The sequence below is a fragment of the Danio rerio genome, chromosome 5, assembly GCF_049306965.1.
Source record: "Danio rerio strain Tuebingen ecotype United States chromosome 5, GRCz12tu, whole genome shotgun sequence".
NCBI classification, from domain to species: Eukaryota; Metazoa; Chordata; class Actinopteri; order Cypriniformes; family Danionidae; genus Danio; species Danio rerio.
Genome location: NC_133180.1, coordinates 75,976,621 through 75,997,500, shown reverse-complemented (window position 1 = coordinate 75,997,500; position 20,880 = coordinate 75,976,621). Strand labels below are relative to the sequence as shown.

Sequence of the window (20,880 nt, the reverse complement as noted above, 5' to 3'; positions counted from 1 at the left end):
ATCATTTACTTACAATTTTTGTCCTTCTGAACATAATGTGGGAATTTGGTATAGTGTTTGTTTTACTACGCAGCTAGCACCTTGATGTCAAAATGACATTAACATAAAATAAATGTCAAAAATGTACAGTCCCGCTTTTAATTAATTGGTTACAATGAAATTTGTAATTAGTTATAATGTATTTGTTGTGTAAAAACATGTTTTTACACTACTTATGATTGATTAAATTCTTGTGTGTATTTACATCTGTTATTAATTTCTATAATTACATTTATAATTACACTGTTGACCATAACCTACACCTTAACCCACCCTAAACCACCCAACCCAAACTCTACCCTTATCCCACTTCAAGAGCACCACAAGTGTTATATATTTATACAACGGTTCTGTCTGGTTCTTGAATCTGATTGGCTTAACACCAAAACTATACCAATGATAAGGTAGCATGCAACAATTAATAACGCAAGACATGCATATTAAAATGCATATTAAGAAAAGGCCATTCTTTATATCAAATAATACACACCTGTTGACCACTCAGCACCAGACTCCACTCACAATACCAAACATTGCTATCAAAACACTAAAGACTGCAACTCACCTCCAGCAACTATGTTTATCCTCCATCTCCACAGTCTCATCCTCACTAGATCTGCCTAAATTTGGGCTTTTTCTAGTTGTGTTGTGGTTGTGTTTAGTCTCCTTTGCCTCAAGACTTTCACTGACTTTCAAGCAGTCCCAGCAGCACCTCCTCCACTCTCAATAAATCCTCTTTAAATCCACTTGGAGAGTTGCCCGAACGTAAATATATTAAACAATTAGACAGATCCCCAAACAGCTTATCTGATATGTCTACCCTACCACACCACTTTCACACACACACACACATGTACCACACATGTTGTGCTTTCCAGTTTGATACAGAATCTCCATAGATATAATGATGTTTCGACTGTACAGACTGTATATTTTATCCCCAAAACCCTTACATAAAATATTCAAATATTTAATTCTCTCTGATTTATGCGCACATTAATAAACACAACACTGACGACACCTCGTTCATAAAAAGAGCACGATGATTGGTTCAAACCATGTCTCACTCATGAATAGGGATGCTCAAAATAATCTATTAACCGTTAATTGAAAGGGTGCGTTTGTAACCGATTAATGTTATCAGTTAAACGATTAAAAATATTATTTTGTATATTTTTAGTTTGGCTGCATAATGGGCCGATTGAATGCGCTCTTTGCGTTAAGAGGGGCATCTTTTGAATGGTTTACTAAAAGTCGAAATTGTTTTGCACGCGGCAAATGATTGGGAAAAAAAAACAGCCCATGCCGGTTCTTAAAAAGGATTCAGTCAGTGTTTTCATTTTGTTCTCTAACTGAATTATTTAAGTGAAAAATAATTTAGTGCAGGACTATTTATTTTATCCATTTTATTTATTTTATTCTGTTTTTCTATGCTTTTGCAAACACTGCAGTTGAGTGAAGATGCTCTGTTGTTATGTTCTGTTATTAATATGCTAGCATGTTAAAATAAATCAGCATTTTAAAATGCAATATTTAATGTGTCAGACACAAAATAGACACATCAATTTGTTTAAAAAAAATTATAAAAAAGTAATTGTTATGTGACCAGTTAACCATTAATAACAAATTAACGAGCCGCTGTTGTCGGTTAGTGACGGAGTAATTGTAATCTTGTCTCCAATAGTGTGCAGTGAACATATATTTGTATGTTAAGGATTTGATCTTCTCTCCAATAGTGTGCAGTGAACATATATTTGTATGTTAAGGATTTGATCTTCTCTCCAATAGTGTGCAGTGAACATATATTTGGTAAAGTGTGCAGTGAATATGCAGTAAATATCTCCAATTGTGTACAAGTGTGCAAGTAAACATATATTGTTTAACATATGCAATGAACATGTTATTCTGTATAATCATATTAATATGTGTACAAATAAGTGTGAAGTGAAGGTATAACAGTAAGAGCAAGCCTAGTAGTTAGCTGAGTACATGTAAACTTTAAACCAGCACCTAAAGGGCAAACAGCCAAGAATATACCTGAGTTCAAAAGGCACACAGCCAAAAATATAGCAGGTTCACAGCACAAGACCATATCTGTGGGAAAAGTCTGCAACACTACATGTATAAAAGCAAGACAGGGACACAGAGAGGCAGAGGTTCATGAAGAGACATTTTTTTGTCTGTTAGCCTCTCGTTTTTATTGTCTGGCAATAAATCCAACTTTTGAAATCAAGACCCACTGACTCGATTGCTGATCGAAAGACAAGGGACCGAACACGACATTAGCAAAATTATCCGAAATTAGCATCCCTACTCATAAATTAATGCTGAAAACTCAAAGTCGTCACATTGACCGGCCAGAAAGACATCCAGTCTCCACGCTGGAATTTACACAATGATCTCATGGCCGTGACGTTGCTTCAAACTTGCTTTTCGAACTGGACGAATTCGCTCTAAACAATGCAAAAACAACCAATTTTCACTTTATAGTGAAATATATGTCTCCTAATAGTGTTTTTAGCAATGTGGGACACATATATGACTGTCAACATCTCAAAAAATTAGTTTTCATTTGTTTTCATTATTCTTTAAAAACGACTGGTATTGCTATACTTGTAAGGACATTTGGTATGTAAGGAATACAAGGTACACACATACACACACTTGTACTACTATCTTAACTGGGACTTGCCACAGACAATAAACATCCAGTAGAAAAAATAAACGTAAAAGAGAGATCTGTGAGGGTTGTACTCATTTACGCTAATCACTGTATGCCGTTTAATTTTTGGCTCTTTAGTTTTGTACTTTCGATATACAGTAGAAGTGCAAATGCTGTTTGATGGAGGCGGAGATTGCAGTGAATATTAGCAAAACATTCGGCCTCACGTAAAGACAGTGTTTGGGTTCCTTTATGGAGGTTGACTGCCAACTCACAACTCAAATACTGTACATTTTAATGTCTTGAGGAATTAAATGTAAAAATTTTCACAAAATGGGTAAATGAGCGGCAATGACACAGTTTTTTTTCCTGAGGTGAGCTGTTTCTTTTAATTTATGCAACTTTAAGAATCATTAAATACCTGGTGTGTGCTCAATGTAATTTATTTGGCATGCAAATTTAATGAAAAAGCTATTACTTGTCAGTGGCTTTGGCACAGTCATTATTCATGTGCTCGGTGTATAGAGCACATCTTCATATTCACAGCACAATGCTGCAACAAAAATAGACAATCAGACTTGAACATTCACATTGTGCTTATCCAATCTTTTGCAAAGAGAACAAATCGGTTTGCTTTTCAATTTTTAAAGCTATTACAGTTTTTCTCAGACGCTTTGGTGCATTTCTCACTACACTATTTACATTTGCACAACAGTTAATGCAAACTGCAAAACAATTAGTGCAAACTGCAAAACCTAGCTGATAACCTGCAAAAGTGCGTCACTTGCTCAAAATAGATAGTTCATTCCTCAAAAGCAAGTATTGATGTCAATCAAAGTGTCAGTGTCATCAAAATGAAAAGTCCGGACACCTTTGTTTATGAACAAGATAGTCAAATGGCTTAGTCATGTTTTCATTATGACACTTTACTCTGTACATTTTTTCAATGCAAAAGAAGTCAGATTTTGGTGACACTTGCTGAAAATGCTCAAGACAGCACTATATACTATTTGCACAGCCATTTGACACTACAGTAAAGTTAGACATCACTGCATTTAGTAAGGTCTCTGAGTACAAGACACTGAATATGTATGTTTCACATTTTTACTGCATTTGCTCTTTACAATTCTAATTTATTCACAGCATTCTGCAAAAGAATAAACACACCCTTATTTACAACAAACAAACTTCCTTTGGGTTGAACTGTGCACAACTGTAAACAATATTGCAGTACATATTGGAACTGAACCTACAACATACACAGGTCTGTAAATTATTCATCAAATTGTTCAATTTTTAAGACATTTTCAGGAAAATAAAGATTTACAATTTTTTTAATAAAATTTGCTTGACAGATTTTGACAACTAGTTCAACATTTTTGTATGTAATGACTCAAGTAATGAAACAAGGACTATTAGTTTTATATGGAATGACTATTCAGCATTTACAAGTTTAGTTAAATTTGTCTGACATGACATAAGCAAATGATAATGTTACAATTAGCAGAGAGTTGTATGAAAGCAAATGATGCATGTCCAAAAGCATTTGCAATGTGTTGAAAAGAATGAGAAACTGCTACTAGGATGTGCACAAATGACTAATTGTTTTGAGAAATGCATTAGCTGTTGTGCAAATGTAAATAGTGTAGTGAGAAATGCACCAAAGCGACTGAGAAAAACTGTAAGACCGTTTTAATATTCAACCCAAGCTCATTATTGATACGTACTCCTATTTACATTTTTGGAGATCGCAAAATGCGTTCCAGGAGGTACGTTTTTTTGCCAGTTGTGTTTTCGCGAATCCACTAGAGGCACTACACTTTCAGATCTCGAATTTCTCTGACGAGTGCCAGTCACAGCTGCTGTTCCCATGTAAATCCACCAGTCGACTGACTGAGATTTCAGCAGCTGTCTGGGCTTTCACTGCCTTTCCACACCTTCCTTACTTTATGTGTTCAATACTTCTGTCCTGTGTCATTTCATTTTATTTACACATAACGTAATTCATTCATTCATTCATTTTCTTTTCGGTTTAGTGCATTTTTAATCAGGGGTCGCCACAGCGGAATGAACCGCCTACTTATCCGGCATATGTTTTATGAAGCGGATGCCCTTCCTGCTGCAACCCATCTCTGGGAAACACCCATACACACTCATACACTACGGACAATTTAGCCTATCCAATTCACCTGTACCGCTTGTCTGTGGACTGTGGAGGAAACTGGAGCACCCGGAGGAAACCTATGCGAACGCAAGGAGAACATGCAAACTCCACACAGAAACGCCAAATGAGCCAGCCAAGGCTCGAACCTGTGACCTTCTTGCTGTGAGGTGACAGCACTAACTACTGCGCCATTGCGTCACCCCACATAACGTAATTTGTAAACTAATTAGATTTGTTTTCTTTGCAGATATAAATTGCTTTGATTGTTACCAACATCTGGTAAAAAACTTCAAGTCAACGGCACTTTTAAAAATGTTTTCTGAGAAAAATGGTCACAGGTTCAATACTAATTTTCCCCCGCTGTGTATACAAACAAAGTAGCTTTAATAGCACATCTAAATGCTAACATTCGAGGGTCAGTCTCAGAGCATAAGAAGCCACGCAGCAGAAAAAGGTTGTAGGGGACTTTTGCACTCACCGTTAAGCATTGCATATTGTCAGGGTTTGCGGAGATGGAGACAGCAGCATGGTTTTTCTCCAGCAGCTTCTGATCAAGACAAAACAAAATGATTAAAAAACTAATGAAAACTAATAGAATAAAATAAAAACTAGAGTTGAGTTTCTGTTGAAAGGCTGTGTTTTTGTTTCTGATGAACACTCATTCCTTCATTCATTCCACACCAGAATGAACCGCCAACTAATCCAGCATTTGTTTTTAGCAGCGGATGCCCATCTAGCTGCAACCAATCACTGGGAAACATCCATACACTCTCATTCACAAACATACACTACGGACAACTTAGCTTATCCAATTCACCTATAGCGCATGTTCCGGAGCACCCGGAGGAAACCCACACCAACCACGGGAGAACATGCAAACTCCACACAGAAATGCCAAATGACCCAACCGGGGCTCGAACTAGCAACCTTCTTGCTGTGAGGCGATTGTGCTACCCACTGCGCCATGCTGCCCTATAGTGAAAATTGCTGGGGAAAATAGTCATTTGACTTCCAAAGACATTTTTGTTTCTATATCTTTAAAAAAAACGTGTAATTTTATGTTTTTTCAGTGTTACGTATGTTTCTTGTTATTTTACATTGGCTTTTTATAATTAAAGATGACTTCACTTTCACTTAAAGTCTATTCCTGTAAATTTAAAGATTTTCCTCGTATTTCAGAAATACAGATAAAAGTCTGTCAAATGTACCATTAAAATTTATTAATTCATTCATTTTCTTTTCGACTTAGTCCCGTTATTGATCCGGGGTCGCCACAGCGGAATGAACCGCCAACTTATTTAGCATATGTTTTACGCAGCGGATGCTCTTCCAGCTGCAACCCAACCGTAAGGAACACACATACACTATCATTCACACACATACACTACGGACAATTTTTAGCTTACCTAATTCACCTGTACCACATGTCTTTGGACTGTGGGGGAAACCGGAGCATGCAGAGGAAACCCACGCGAACACGAGGAGAACATGCAAACTCCACACAGAAATGCCAACTGACCCAGCCGAGGCTCGAACCAGCGACCTTCATGCTGTGAGGCAACAGCACTATCTACTGCACCACTGTGTCGCCAAATCTGTCAAATTTAACATTAAAATTCAATCATTCATTCATTCATTTTCTTTCCGGCTTAGTCCCTTTATACATCAGTGGTTCCCACAGTGGAATGAACCGACAACTTATCCAGCATATGTTTTCCGCAGCGGATGCCCTTTCAGCCACAACCCAACACAGGGAAAAACACATACACTCTTACATTTACACACATACACTAAGGTCAGTTTAGCTCATTCAATTCCCCTATAGCGCATGTGTTTGGACTGTAGGGGAAACTGGAGCACCCGGAGGAAACTCACGCCAACACAAGAAGAACATGCAAACTCCACACAGAAATGCCAACTGGCCCAGCCAAGGCTTGATTCAGCGACCTTCCTGCTTGTTGTGTTACCCACTGCCCCACTGTACAGCCCAACATTAAAATTCAGTTTTGAAATTTTAATAATGAAATTTTTGTTTTGTATGTTTCTTGTTATTTTACATCGTCTTTTTAAATTCATGGATGACTTCACTTTCACTTTTCTTTCACTTCACTTTTTCACTTTAATTTTTTGCACTTTCACTTTCACTTCAAGTCTTTTTTTCTGTTAATTTACAGATTTTCCTCGTATTTTAAAAATACAGAAAAAAATTGCCGAATTTAACATTAAATTGTTTAAAAATAAATTTAAGGGGTTTTTTTCCAAGTTATGTATTTTCTCTGTTATTTTGCATTGGCTTCTTCCAAGTTTTCTTTCACTTTTTTGCACTTTCACCTGTACATTTTTTTACTTATTTTTTTTTTACTTTTTTTCTGTAAATTTACAAATTTTCCCATATTTAAAAAAAACAGAAAAAATGTCAGATTTAATATTAAAATTCTTTTTTTGAATGAAATTTTTTGGGTTTCCAGAGGTACATATGTTTCCAGTTATTTTATATTGTCTTTTTAAATTTATAAATGACTTAACTTTCACTCTTTTTTTCACTTCACTATTGTTATTTTCACACAATCTATTGCTGTAAATTTAAATTCAAAAAGCAAATAGTATACGTTGTCACACTTTTTTAAATATAAAATTCTCACTATTAATAAGCCAGGCGATGCGGTGGCGCAGTAGGTAGTGCTGTCGCCTCACAGCAAGAAGGTCGTTGGTTCGAGCCTTGGCTGGATCAGTTGGCATTTCTGTGTAGAGTTTGCATGTTTCCTCCCTTTTTATGGCCTAAAATGTTGCTTTGAAAATGTAAGAATTTTTAAGACCTCGCAGACACCCTGTTTAAAAACATGAAGATACACGGATCAATTAGAAAGCTTCAGATCTTCAACATGAAGACATTGTAGGATCTGTATGTTTTTCATGCTGCTTTCCTGTGTGAAACATTATCTGATTCTCACAATGCAGATATCCTGAGGGCTATGAAGCCAAAAACCTGACCCCTCACAAACACACATCTGAGCACAACTATTATACAATCTACCCACACTAAAAAATGCATTAAAAAGCAGCGTGGCCCACTTTCGCCTGAAGGATATCAACAATTTAAAAATGCCTGGATAATGTGACGATGTGACAAATCAGAGCGGAAGGGGAATGTGTGGCAGACAAACCAAGAGAAAGACAGAAGGTTATTAATGTATTAATGATTCAGCTCGTCATGTTAATCTGCTCAGGCAGTCAGAAGTCAATGACACACTGACATCATGCTGAGTCCTGTTCTCAGAGCTGAACAGAGTAAATATCAACACAAAGCAGAATCATACTGAAGAATTAGATATATGTCAGTGAATGAATTAATGAATTAATTAATGTAATAACAAACAGAGGGATGGATGGATGAGGCAATGAATGAAGCAATGAATGAATTGATGGACAGACGGATGGATGCATATACAGGTAAATGAACAAACAAATTAATTAAACATTTATTTAAGTAATTTATTTATGAAGCAATGGATGATTAAATGAATAGATGAAGGAATAAATGAATGAATTAAATGATCAATGGATGGATGGATGAATGAATGAATAAACGAATGGACAGACGAACGAACCAAATAATGAATGAATGAAGCAATGTATGGATGGATGGATGAATGTATGGATGAAGCAATGGATGGATGGATGGATGGATGGATGAAGTGATGAATGGATGGATGGATGCATTGAGTGATGGATGAATGAAGCGATGGATGTATGGATGAATGGATGCAGCAATGGATGAATGGAGCAATGGACTGATGGATGGATGGAGTGATGGATGGATGGATGGATGGATGGATGGATGGATGGATGGAGCAATGGATGAATGGAGCAATGGACTGATGGATGGATGGATGGATGGATGGATGGATGGATGGATGGATGGATGGATGGATGGATGGATGAATGGATGGATGGATGGAGCAATCAATGAAGCAATCAATGAATTGATGGACAGACAGGTAGACAGAACGGATAGACGAATGAACAAACGAGCAAATTAATTAAATATTCAATTAAGTAATTTATTTATGAAGCAATGGATGGTTCGATGAATGAATGAATAACTGAATGAATGAATGAATGAATGAATGGATGGATGGATGGATGGATGGATGGATGGATGGATGGATGGATGGATGAATGAACAGGTGGACAGACAGATGAACCAATGAATGATTGAATGAATGAATGAATGAATTAACGAACGAAAGAACGAACGAATGAATGATGGATGGATGGATGGATGGATGGGTGGATGGATAAATGAATGAATGAATAAATGAATGAATAAATGAATGAATGAATGAAGTGATGGATGGATGAATGGATGGATGGATGGATGGATGGATGGATGGATGGATGGATGGATGGATGGATGGATGGATGGATGGATGGATGAATAAATGAATAATGGATGAATGAATGAATGAATGAATGAATGAATGAATGAATGAATGAATGAATGAATGATGGGTGTGTGGTAGAAAGGGAGGGTGGACAATAGATTAAGAAATAGAATAGAATAGAATAGAATAGAATAGAATAGAATAGAATAGAATAGAATAGAATAGAACAATTAACAGAACGGAATAGACCGGTATAGAACAAAACAGAGTAGACTAGAATAGAACAAAATAGAACAGAATGAAATAGATCAGTATAGAACAGATAAAACAGTAAAGAACAGAATAGAATACAATAGAACAGTTTAGAACAAAACAAAACAGAAACGAACAGTATACAATACAATACAATACAATACAATACAATACAATACAATACAATACAATACAATACAATAGAACAAAACACAACAGAAAAGGACAGTATAGAATACAATACAATACAATAGAACAAAACAAAACAGACCAGAACAGTATAGAACATAATAGAACAGAACAGAAAGACATGCTGCAGCCTTTATCAAACATACATCAAGCAATCCGAGAGACGGAGAGATCACTCACCTGATCACTGATGTTCAGACAGATGTTGAAAGTCTCAATTATTCCCTCAAACTCAACATAAACACGATAAAGCAGCACCAATCTGAATCTCTGACAGAACGCACTGGATTTGTGTGATTCTCAATGATGTCTGTGGCTTCTCTCTCTTTCTCTCTCTCTCTCTCTCTCTCTCTCTCTCTCTCTCTCTCTCTCTCCCCTCATGTAACCCATTTTAATCCTCCGCTCGCCCAGCAGACTCTCTCTGTCCCTCTCGGGTGTTTGGTCTGCTTTCATTCAATTGTTTAAAACACATCACACTGCTGTTTTCTCCAAGGTTATCATCACATTTTTGATTTTTGATTTCTGTCACGATGCATTTCTTGGACTTTTAGTTTATTGTCTATTATATTTAATTTATTATTATACTTTTATTGTTATATTTGATTATGTTATCACTTTAGTTCACTATTAACTACTGGCTTATTACCTGCTGAAAAAATGCTTCATTCAATTTACTACATTTATTTAAGGTAATTAATTTGGGCTGAACATAACTAAATTTTATTTGTTTGCATAAAATCAGCTCATGTAAATCGTTTGCAACCACTTACCTTAAAAAAATTAACAAATCCAATAAATATTTTGTTCAGTTTATAAGATATTGACTGTTTATTAGAACTACACACTTATTGTTTACCCCTAATCCTACCCAATACCTAAACTTCTACCTTAATAATTATTAACAAGCAGCAAATAAGAAGTTCACTGAGCTAAAGGTCATAGTTAATGGTTTGTAAATAGCAGGAATTACACCCTAAAGTGTGACTTTAATTATGCATGTAATTAATGTTGACGTACTGTAATGCAATTAATGTTGACATCAATGTAATTTGATGTTTACATTGTTAGAACAGCATGATAGCCATTTGCATGAGCACTATGGTGAACGAGCAGACTTTCCTGTGTTATTATGAGCGGCGCTGTGTTTTGTTATTTTTAATAGTTTGCCCTGTGGCCAAAAGCAAGAGTGTAATGTTCTCTGATGCGCAGTCGTGTGTTTTTTCTGCACTTGCACAGCTTGATCAGACAATGCTAAAACATAAATATCACTGAAATTTATTTAACTCAAATGAAAACTGATTAACAAAAACAGCAAAGATCCCTCATGAAAGAAATACTGTAAAGTTAGTTAATACTGTAGTGTTTTTGAACCATACTATGATGAAGTACTTGAACACCGCAATTTTTCTGTCTGCGCTAAACACGACGCCACAGAAACATTACAAAACCAGCCACTAACGAAATGTTATGTTAATGTAATTAATTCATATTAAACCTCTTAAACATTATTAATAGGCTTCTGGGTGACTGCTGTTCTTAGTTTGCACCGAGTTTTGACTATTCAAACCTGCTAACGTTAGTTATTTTATTTTCAACATCTGAGGTAAACTATCTGCTTCCGGTTTTAGTATTATGGCAGTAAATGTCACATAAAATGATATTTAAACTAAAATTGGGATCATTGAACACTGAATAAAGCACATAATCTGTACCTGAGGTGATCTTTGTCATTTTAGGGTCCTGTTGTTTTGCCGCGACGTCGACTAAAATATTTTGCGCGTCGCCGAACAATTCTCAACGGACTAAAGAATGTAAACATGTAACGTCGCGGTGTCGCGCGTAGCTAGGATACAGTTTAGAAGTCGGTTAACTACATTGTTGTGGCTAGATGAGACACGGTTGCGGTGGCAAGTTAAGGAGAATTATTTATATTGTTTATTTAATGGATTAATTATTGTACTTTATGTCTACCCCAACATCAACCCTATAGAAATTCCAAATGAAATTTGGTGACACTCTTCACAGATGTTAGCGCTGTTCCAGTTTAAAGTGCTCTGTTCATTCATTCATTCATTCATTCATTTTCCTTCGGCTAAGTCCCTTTAAGTGGTTTATTCTGTGTTCGCCACAGCGTAATGAACCGCCAACTATTCCAGCATATGTTTTACACAGCAGATGCCCTTCCAGCTGCAACCCATCACTGGCAAACATCCATACACACTTATTCACATAAATACACAACAGACAATTTAGCTTACCCAATTCACCAAATCACATGTCTTTGGATTTGTGCGGTAAACTGGAGCATCTAGAGGAAACCCACATAAACATGGGCAGAACATACAAACTCCACACAGAAACACCAACTAACCCAGCCGGGGCTCGAACCAGCGGCCTTCTTGCTGTTAGGCGATTGCCACAATGCTAACTAAAGTTCTTCAGGCTTCATTATTCCAAGTGTAAATTGAATAGTATTTCCAAAAGTGTTGTGCCAAATGTCAGTTTTTCCAACCTGTCTCATTCATGTTATGTCTTCCAACTTACAGTTTCTGGAACAAAATATTTCAGATACATTTGACATACCAATTGAACCAGATCCTACATTAATTATTTTTGGAGCTTCCGAGAATTTTTCAGACCGTAACACAACTGTTTGGGTTATTATGGGTTGATATCTGCAAAAAACGTACCCATTTTGGGAAAAAAAGAGAAGTTCCAACTCTTAAATTATGGCTGACAGAGTTAACGGGTACATTACATCTGGGAAAAATCAGATATACCCTAATAGACAAGGTTTTATTATTCGAAAAAAAATGTGGTCCCCTTTTATTTCCTTTTTACAAGCTTGTGATTAATATGTTTACTACTGTATGTCTTTAGTACTTACTTTTACCATTGGATAGCACTGGTGGGTGGGTGATTGGGGGAATGCATGTTTATATATTTGTTTAATGATTGTTTTTATGACTGTTAGTTGTTGTTTAGTTTTTTCATTGTTTTATGTTTCATGTTTATATTTTTAAAAAAGTGTATTAACAAGTGAATGTCTGCTAAAAATGTCTAATAATAAAAATATCTAGACCAGTCCCAACCCTAAACCCAACTATCATAGTAATGTAACAACAGTAGCTGTACCAAATATTATTTATGTTTTAATTAAATTACTCATTATTGTACTTTATGAACGTCTATCCCTATCCCAACCCTAAACCCAACCATCACAAAAATGTAAACACAGAAATTGTACAGAATATTGAACTTAAACACTAAAAACTAAACTACCCTGAACCAGTTACTATGACCATTTATGTGAAGCTGCTTTGACACAATCTACATTGTAAAAGCGCTACACAAATAAAGCTGAATTGAATTTAACTGAATATTATTTATGTTATTTAATAAATTACCCCAAAATTTTATTTTATTAACATCTACCCCTACCACAACCCTAAACCCAACAGTCACAGTAATGTAAAAATGTTAAGTATTCTTGTAGAGCGTCACAAAAATGATGCTATAATGATGTGCGTATCCTATCTGGACTTAAAAGTCTTTAATTTGTGGTAATTATATCATTACTATGGTAACACAACAACTATAGTAATGTAAACAAATGACCCAACCTTTTAGTTTCCTTCAACTAGGATATACTGCATATATATTATGCTATAAAACAGCACAGTTTAACATAGTAAAAACTAAACATTACGACTATTTATTGCAGTCAATCAATCAATAATACAGTATGCTGTAGAGTACATTTACCAAAACACTTTAAAGCATTTATTGTAAATGTCTTCAGTGTTTTTTCATTAGGGATGTTTTGATTATTACACCAAAATATTTGGGCCAAAAATAGCTATAAGAGACTGGCTGCGGAAATTCAGCGCTTTGGAAGAATAAGTGATGAATCATCAGAGTGTGACAGTTTAATGATGATAACTTCTGTTGTGTCAAAAATAGGCATTAGGCATGGAATTAAACTAATGTTATTTATAATTTAATTGTGATTCACCATTGCCATCTTTTCATTTTTAGCACTAAAATATTATGCTACAGCAATAAACCTCGTGATCGGAGCTCTTTTGTGCTAAATACATTTGATCCCTTGGACAGGGACAATAATCTTCTATAAAAGCATCTTAACAGGGACAGATATCTGCAGGCGGTGGAGGAGGAGCGGCGACAGAGGGAGAGAGAGGGAGAGAGAGAGAGGTCAGAAACATTACCATCTGAATGAATGTACAGCTGCATATATATTTTTCTCTTTTTGTATTTTTTAATAATTATATTTAAAGCTTCTACATTTTTTTCTTAATTGTGTACGTATTTATGAAATTACAAAATTATCTATTTATTATATAATCACTTTACTATTTTATTCATCGTTTATGTAATATGCAATGCTTAAATATAAGTCATAAATCAAAAATAATCATGCCAATAAAGCTCATTTTAATTTTATTAAACTAGTTTTTCCTATTTTATTTTATTTTATTTACATTTTTTATTTATTTTTATTTTTTCTTTATTTTATTTTATCAAATTAAAACAGTATCTGTATTATACTGTATAATCATTGTTTATGTAATATGCAATGCAAAACATAAGTCATAAAACAATCATGCAAATAAACCTCATTTTATTTTAATTCAACTATTTATTTCTATTTTATTTTATTTTGTTTAAATTTTTTATTTTTATAATTTTTTATTTTTTTTCTTCTTTATTTTATTTTATTTTATCAAATTAAAAAAGTATCTGTATTATACTGTGTAATCATTGTTTATGTAATATGCAATGCAAAACATAAGTCATAAAACAATCATGCAAATAAAGCTCATTTTATTTTAATTAAACTATCAATTTCTATTTTATTTTATTTTGTTTAAATTTTTTATTTTTATAAGTTTTAATTTTTTTTCTTCTTTATTTTATTTTATTTTATCAAATTAAAAAAGTATCTGTATTATATAATCATTGTTTATGTAATATGCAATGCTTAAATATGAGTCATAAGTCAAAAACAATCATGCCAATAAAGCTCATTTTAATCGAATTTAATTAATTTATTTTTGTTCTATATTTTATTTCATCAAATAAAATTTAAAAAATTGGCGACGAGAGTGGTGCAGTGGGTAGCACAATTGCCTCAAAGCAAGAAGGTCGCTGGTTCTAGCCTCAGCTGGGTCAGTTCGCGTTTCTGTGTGGAGTTTGCATGTTCTCCCCGTGTTCGCGTGGGTTTCCTTCGGGTGCTGCGGCTTCCCCCACAAGTCCAAAGACATGCTGTACAGGTGAATTGGGTAGGTTAAAAATGACTGTAGTGTATAAGTGAGTGTGTGAATGAGTGTCAGTGTTGGGCTGCAGCTGGAAGGGCATTCGTTGCGTAAAAAAAAATGCTTTATAAGTTGGTGCTTCGTTCCACTGTGCCGACCCCAGATTAATAAAGAGAATAAGCTGAAAAGAAAGTGAATGAATGAATGATGAAAAAAGTATCTATGTGTTATATAATCCATTACTATTTTATTCATTGTTTCTGTAATATGCAATATAAGTCATAAATCAAAAAAAAAATTTTTTTTTTGTATTGTTTTAAATTTTATTTTCTTTTTTTATTTGGTGTTATTTTTATTTTCTATTTTATTTTTATTTTATTTTTTATTTATTTTTATTTTTTTCAGTTTGTTTCTATTTTACTTTATTATTTTTTACTGTTTTCAGTTTTATTTTTTTTTATGTTTTCTATTTTTCTATTTTTAATTTTTTAATGTGTTTATTGTTCTCTATTTTATGTCTTTATTTTATGTTTTTATTGTTTTCTTTTTAATTTTTTAATTTTATGTTTTTATTGTTTTCTTTTTAATTTTTTAATTTTATGTTTTTATTGTTTTCTATTTTATTTTTTATTTTATGTTTTTTATTGTTTTCTATTTAATGTTTTATTGTTTTCTATTTTATTTATTATTATTATCATTATTTTTTATTTTATTTTATTTGTTATTATTTTTTATTATATTTATTTATTTTTGTATTATTTATATTATTATAATTATAATATTATAGTATTATTTATATTATATTTGTTGTTGTCTATTAATTTTATTTTATTTTGTTTTGTTTATTTTATTTAGAAAAAGAGAGAGACAATTTTGGGGATTTTAAAAAGCTATTTTATTACGAAACAGGCTTACATCGTTCCATCAGGTCACATCAATACAGCCAAAAACGAATTAAAAACGGTAATAAATAAATAAAGTCATTGTTAAACATTAAACTGTGCATACACAGTATTATTATTTTATCATAAATTTTAAATATACTTTTAATTATTGTGTTTTTGTTTGTTTGTTTGTTTGTTTTTGCTTTACTGCTACTATATCATTTGTATTATAATGCAGTTTAATGTAAACATAACAAATGCTTTGGCAATACATATGTAATATTTGTCATGCCAATAAAGCAAGATTGAATGTAAGAGAAAGATAGAGAGAAAAAGAGATGTTGTCGATGGACAGATTTCAGGAAAACGGAAGACAACAGAAGAGAGAAAGCAGGAGGTGGCATGGAGTCTCTCTGTGATTCCTGACATAATCTGCTCATTAGTGAATCAAGAGAATTAAATATTCATTCAGCCAGATGTAGCATCAGTCCAACACACTGAAGAGTGTACAGTAGCACTGAACATTTACAGTATGAAGCAAACCAGCATTTAACACAACCACATCATTTAGTATTAGATTATATACCAGACATGTCCAAACTCTGTCCTAGAGGGCCGGTGTCCTGCAAAGTTTAGTTCCAATCGCAATCAAACACACCTGGACTAGCTAATCAAGCTCTTACTAGGCTTTCTAGAAACATCCATGCAGGTGTGTTGAGGCAAGTTGGAGCTAAAATCTGCAGGACACCAGCCCTCCACCGAGTTTGGACACCCCTGTGATATACTCTATTAATAATTACTTTAATGATTACATTTCTGTCATGCAATAGTCAAAAGTTTCTCCCCAAAATTTCTGCCATATATTTGGTTGTTTTAAATTCATTAAGTCTTTTTGTTCTTCTTTGGATCACAAAAACAATTATTATTTTTATTTTTATTTATTATTATTTTTGTTCATTCATTCATTCATTCATTCATTCATTTTCCTCCAGCTTAGTCCCTTTATTCATAAGAGGTTGCCACAGTGGTATGAACCGCCAACTTATCCAGCATATGCTTTACACAACGATTGCCCTTCCAGCTGCAACCCAACACTGGGAAACACTCTTTCATTCACACTCATACACTTCGGCCACATTAGCTTATTAATTAATTTTGGTTTTTACTAAAGACTGACCTGCAAACAATTTTTATTACATTTTTTATTTAATTTAATTTTGTTTTATTTTATTTTATTTTATTTTATTTTATAATTTTATTTATTTTTATTTTATTTTATTAAAAATATTTTTTATTTATGTTTATTATTGTATTTTGTTTTTTGTGGTTTTTTTATGGATATAATTTTGGTTTTTATTAAAAACTGACCTGCAAACAATGTTTTTATTCATTTATTTAAAAAAAAAATTCTTGTTTAATTTAATTTATTTTTTTGTTTTTATTTTCATTTATTTTACTTTTATTTTTATTATTATTGTGTTTTTAACACTTCACTGATTTATATTACAACATAGTTTTGTTCTTTACTAAACATTGACCTGCAAACAAAGTTATTTAATTTTATTTTTATTTAATAAATTTTTTATTTTATTATTATTGTTTTGAAATGGTTTGTTAATACAAGATTTCTGAAAACATTTTACTGATTTATATTATGCATATAATTTTACCATAATGCTTTAATTTAACTTAAATTCATTTAATTTAATTTTTAATTTTATTATTTTATTTTATTTTAATTAAATTTTTTTATTAAAATATATTTTTATTGTTAAAATTTTTTATCATATTTTTGTTTCATTGTTATTGTTAATACATTTTTAACAAATTTATTTAAACACAATGGTTTATTAATGCAAGACATCTGAAAACACATGACACTGATTTATATTATGGATAAGATTTAAATTTTTCTTATCATGTGAACACCTGAAAACAATGTTTGCAGCATTAAAATTTAACCACGACAAAAGAATTTTGTCCTTACTTAAGAGACTTACTTATTTAATTTTTTATGTTTATTATTGTGTTTTGTTTTATGGATATAATTTTGGTTTTTACTAAATACTGACCTGCAAACAATGATTTTATTCATTTATTTTAAATTTACTGTGTAACTATTTTTATTATTATTATTATTATTATTATTATTATTATTATTATTATTATTATTATTATTATTATTATTTATTTTATTAGAATGATTTTTTTTTATTATTGTGTTTTTAACACTTCACTGATTTATATTATGATATAGTTTTGTTCTTTACTAAACACTGACCTGCAAACAATAATCTTATTTAATAAAATTTTTATTTTTGTTCAATTTTATTTGTATTTTTACAAATTATTAAATATTAAAATATTTAATTAAAATATTAAAATATTATTAAATATTTTGTCAATCCAAGACTTCTGAAAACACTTCACTGAATTATATTATGGATATAATTTTACTAAAAATGTTTTATTTTAATTTAAATTAATTACATATTTTATTATTATTATTATTATGATTATATTATATTTTTATTTTTATTAAATTTTTTACGAAAACATATTTTATTGTTAGATTTTTTTATCATATTTTTGTTTTATTATTATTAATACATTTTTTTACAAATATATTTAAATACAATGGTTTATTATGCAAGACATCTGAAAACACATGACACTGATTTTATGGATAAGATTTAAATTTTTCCTACCATGTAAAGACCTAAAAACAATGTTTGCAGTATTAAAATTTGACCACGACATAAGTATTCTCCTTACTTAAATAAATTCCACACTGGCCTGCTTTTCATTCTTTTACAAGGCATTTTCTGACCTTGAATAGGCAGACGACGAAGAGAAAAAAAAGAAAGGAAGAGAAAAAAACACAATGATGTTAAGTAAACCCAACATCTTTGTCTGCTAGTCAGGAATGTGTGTCTTACTCATCTCACCCTGCAGGCTTGACAACATCAAGTAGGACAAAGAATACATCTGAAAGAGCAGATACTGTTCATATATTTTTCACAATGCCATACAGAGGAAAGTCAAATGCTAATCCCAAAGCAGGCGGCATGGTGGCATGGGTTATCAATGTCGCCTTATAGCAAGATGATTGCTGGTTGGAATCTCGGCTGGGTCAGTTGGCATTTCTGTGTGGAGTTTGCATGTTCTCCGCATATTTGCATGGGTTTCCTCCGTGTACTTCGGTTTCCCCCACAAGTCCAAACATATACGCTATAGGGGAGTTGAATAAAATAAATTGGTCGTAGTGTATGAGTGTGTGTGTGTGAATGCGAGAGTTTATATTGGGTTGCAGCTGGAAGGGCATCCGCTGTGTAAAACATATGCTGGAATAGTTGGCGGTTCATTCCGCTGTGGTGACCCCTGATAAATAAGGGACAAAGCTGAAGGTAAATAAATGAAATAATGAATAAATGTTCCCAAAGGGCGAACAACAAGATATTATTGAACGTTGATAAATATAGGAGTACAGATTTAAAAACTCTTCTCGAGATTTATAAAGATTTGATAAACATCAGATTTGACGTAAATGTCTGCGTGTTTCTACAGTGTTAAGTGTTAAGCACAACAAACATCAGTTGTTGTTGTTTTTTGTGAGCGTTTTGGTTTGGTTTATTTACTCAGTTTCTATGGCGTTATGTTTTTATTGTGTTTATTTGTTTTGCATTGTTCTGCTTTTATGTTAATGCTCTGCATTTGACATTCATCTGCATTATTTGCAATTAAGAAAATTAAGAAAAAAGTCCTATTAAAACAAAACAAACCGTTTTTTATTATTGTTGTTTTTGTTTGTTTATTTATTGTTGTTTTTGTGTGTATGTGCCGCCTCCAGTATCAGAATCAGAACCCAGAATCAGAATCTTTATTGTCATTGTACAAAATACAACGAAATTTACATTTGCCCTTCCCTTCAGTGCAGTCCTATTTATCTAAAACAACAACAATTAAAAAGCGATAAAAAGATCAAATCAAATGAAGAGTTACAAAACGATATTAAAAGTGCGTATGATGTGCATATAAAGTGGCAAGTGCATTTCCAAGCAGCTTTTCAAATTTAAAAGTTAATAAAATGTGAGCCATGAAGGCATACAATTTAATGTCCAAGTGTATAAAGTGGCAAGTGCATATCCTAGCAACAAGTAAGATTAAAATAATTTAATTTTGGCCAGAAACACCCTCAATTTAATGTCCATTCATAATTGCAACAGCCCTTGGATATGTACTATTTTTTAGTCTGTTTGTTTTGGCTTTTATGGTTCTATATCGTCCCCCCGAAGGTAACATTTGGAATAGGTGGTATGCTGGATGGGACGAGTCCTTCAGGATGCTGCATGCTTTGCTGTAGCAGCGGGCCTTAAGCAACTCCTCCAAGGAGGGAAGAGTGCAGCCGATGATGTTGTGCGCTGTATTGACAACCCTTTGGAGAGCAGCTTTTTCCTGGGCAGTGCAACTGGCATACCACACTGGGATGCAATACGACAGCACACTTTTAAAAGTGCATCTGTAAAAGGACACTAGCAGTTCTTGGGCCAAGTTGTTATTTTTTAACACCCTTAGTATAGTGTGTGAGATATCTTAAGCAGAGCTTCAATGGGATCCAAATGAGGTGCTGTATCTGTCTACATCTCCATACTGTCATAATAATCATGCGCAACAAATCCCTGCTCCATTATTGATGAGCAGCTCCTTTGAAGCCTGTGAACTCGAACTGTACCAGCTTTAATAATGGATGGCTTTTAAAGACAGATCCTTAATTACTTCCTTAGTCATTCTGCACATCTTTTGAACTTTATTGTTTTCAATTATTATTTTATTTTATATATATATTTATATATATATATAAATATATATTTATATTTTGTTTTCAATTATTATTTTATTATTTTAAACTTTATTGTTTTCAATTATTATTTTATTATTATTTTATTTTATTTTAATAATTATAATATTTTATTATTATATTATTATTAAAATAATTATTATTTTAATAATTATTATTATTATTTTTTTT

General features: G+C 32.6%; 1 protein-coding gene across 13 annotated transcripts in view; it reads right to left on the bottom strand.

The window, feature by feature from the left end:
- Positions 1-11,515, bottom strand: part of rgs3a (regulator of G protein signaling 3a) — a 205,467-nt gene extending 193,952 nt beyond the window's left edge. For 4 of the 13 annotated variants that reach the window (XR_012405849.1, XM_068221146.2, XM_073950165.1 and 1 more), the window contains exons 1-2: positions 11,404-11,515; positions 5,344-5,412 (exon numbers count right to left, since the gene is read on the bottom strand). Coding sequence is in view for 7 of the 13 variants with exons in the window: in XM_068221146.2 (XP_068077247.1) it covers positions 5,344-5,358 (15 nt within the window). In the remaining 6 variants the exon portion in view is untranslated. 13 annotated transcript variants of the gene reach the window in all.
- Between the last annotated feature and the right edge of the window lie 9,365 nt (positions 11,516-20,880).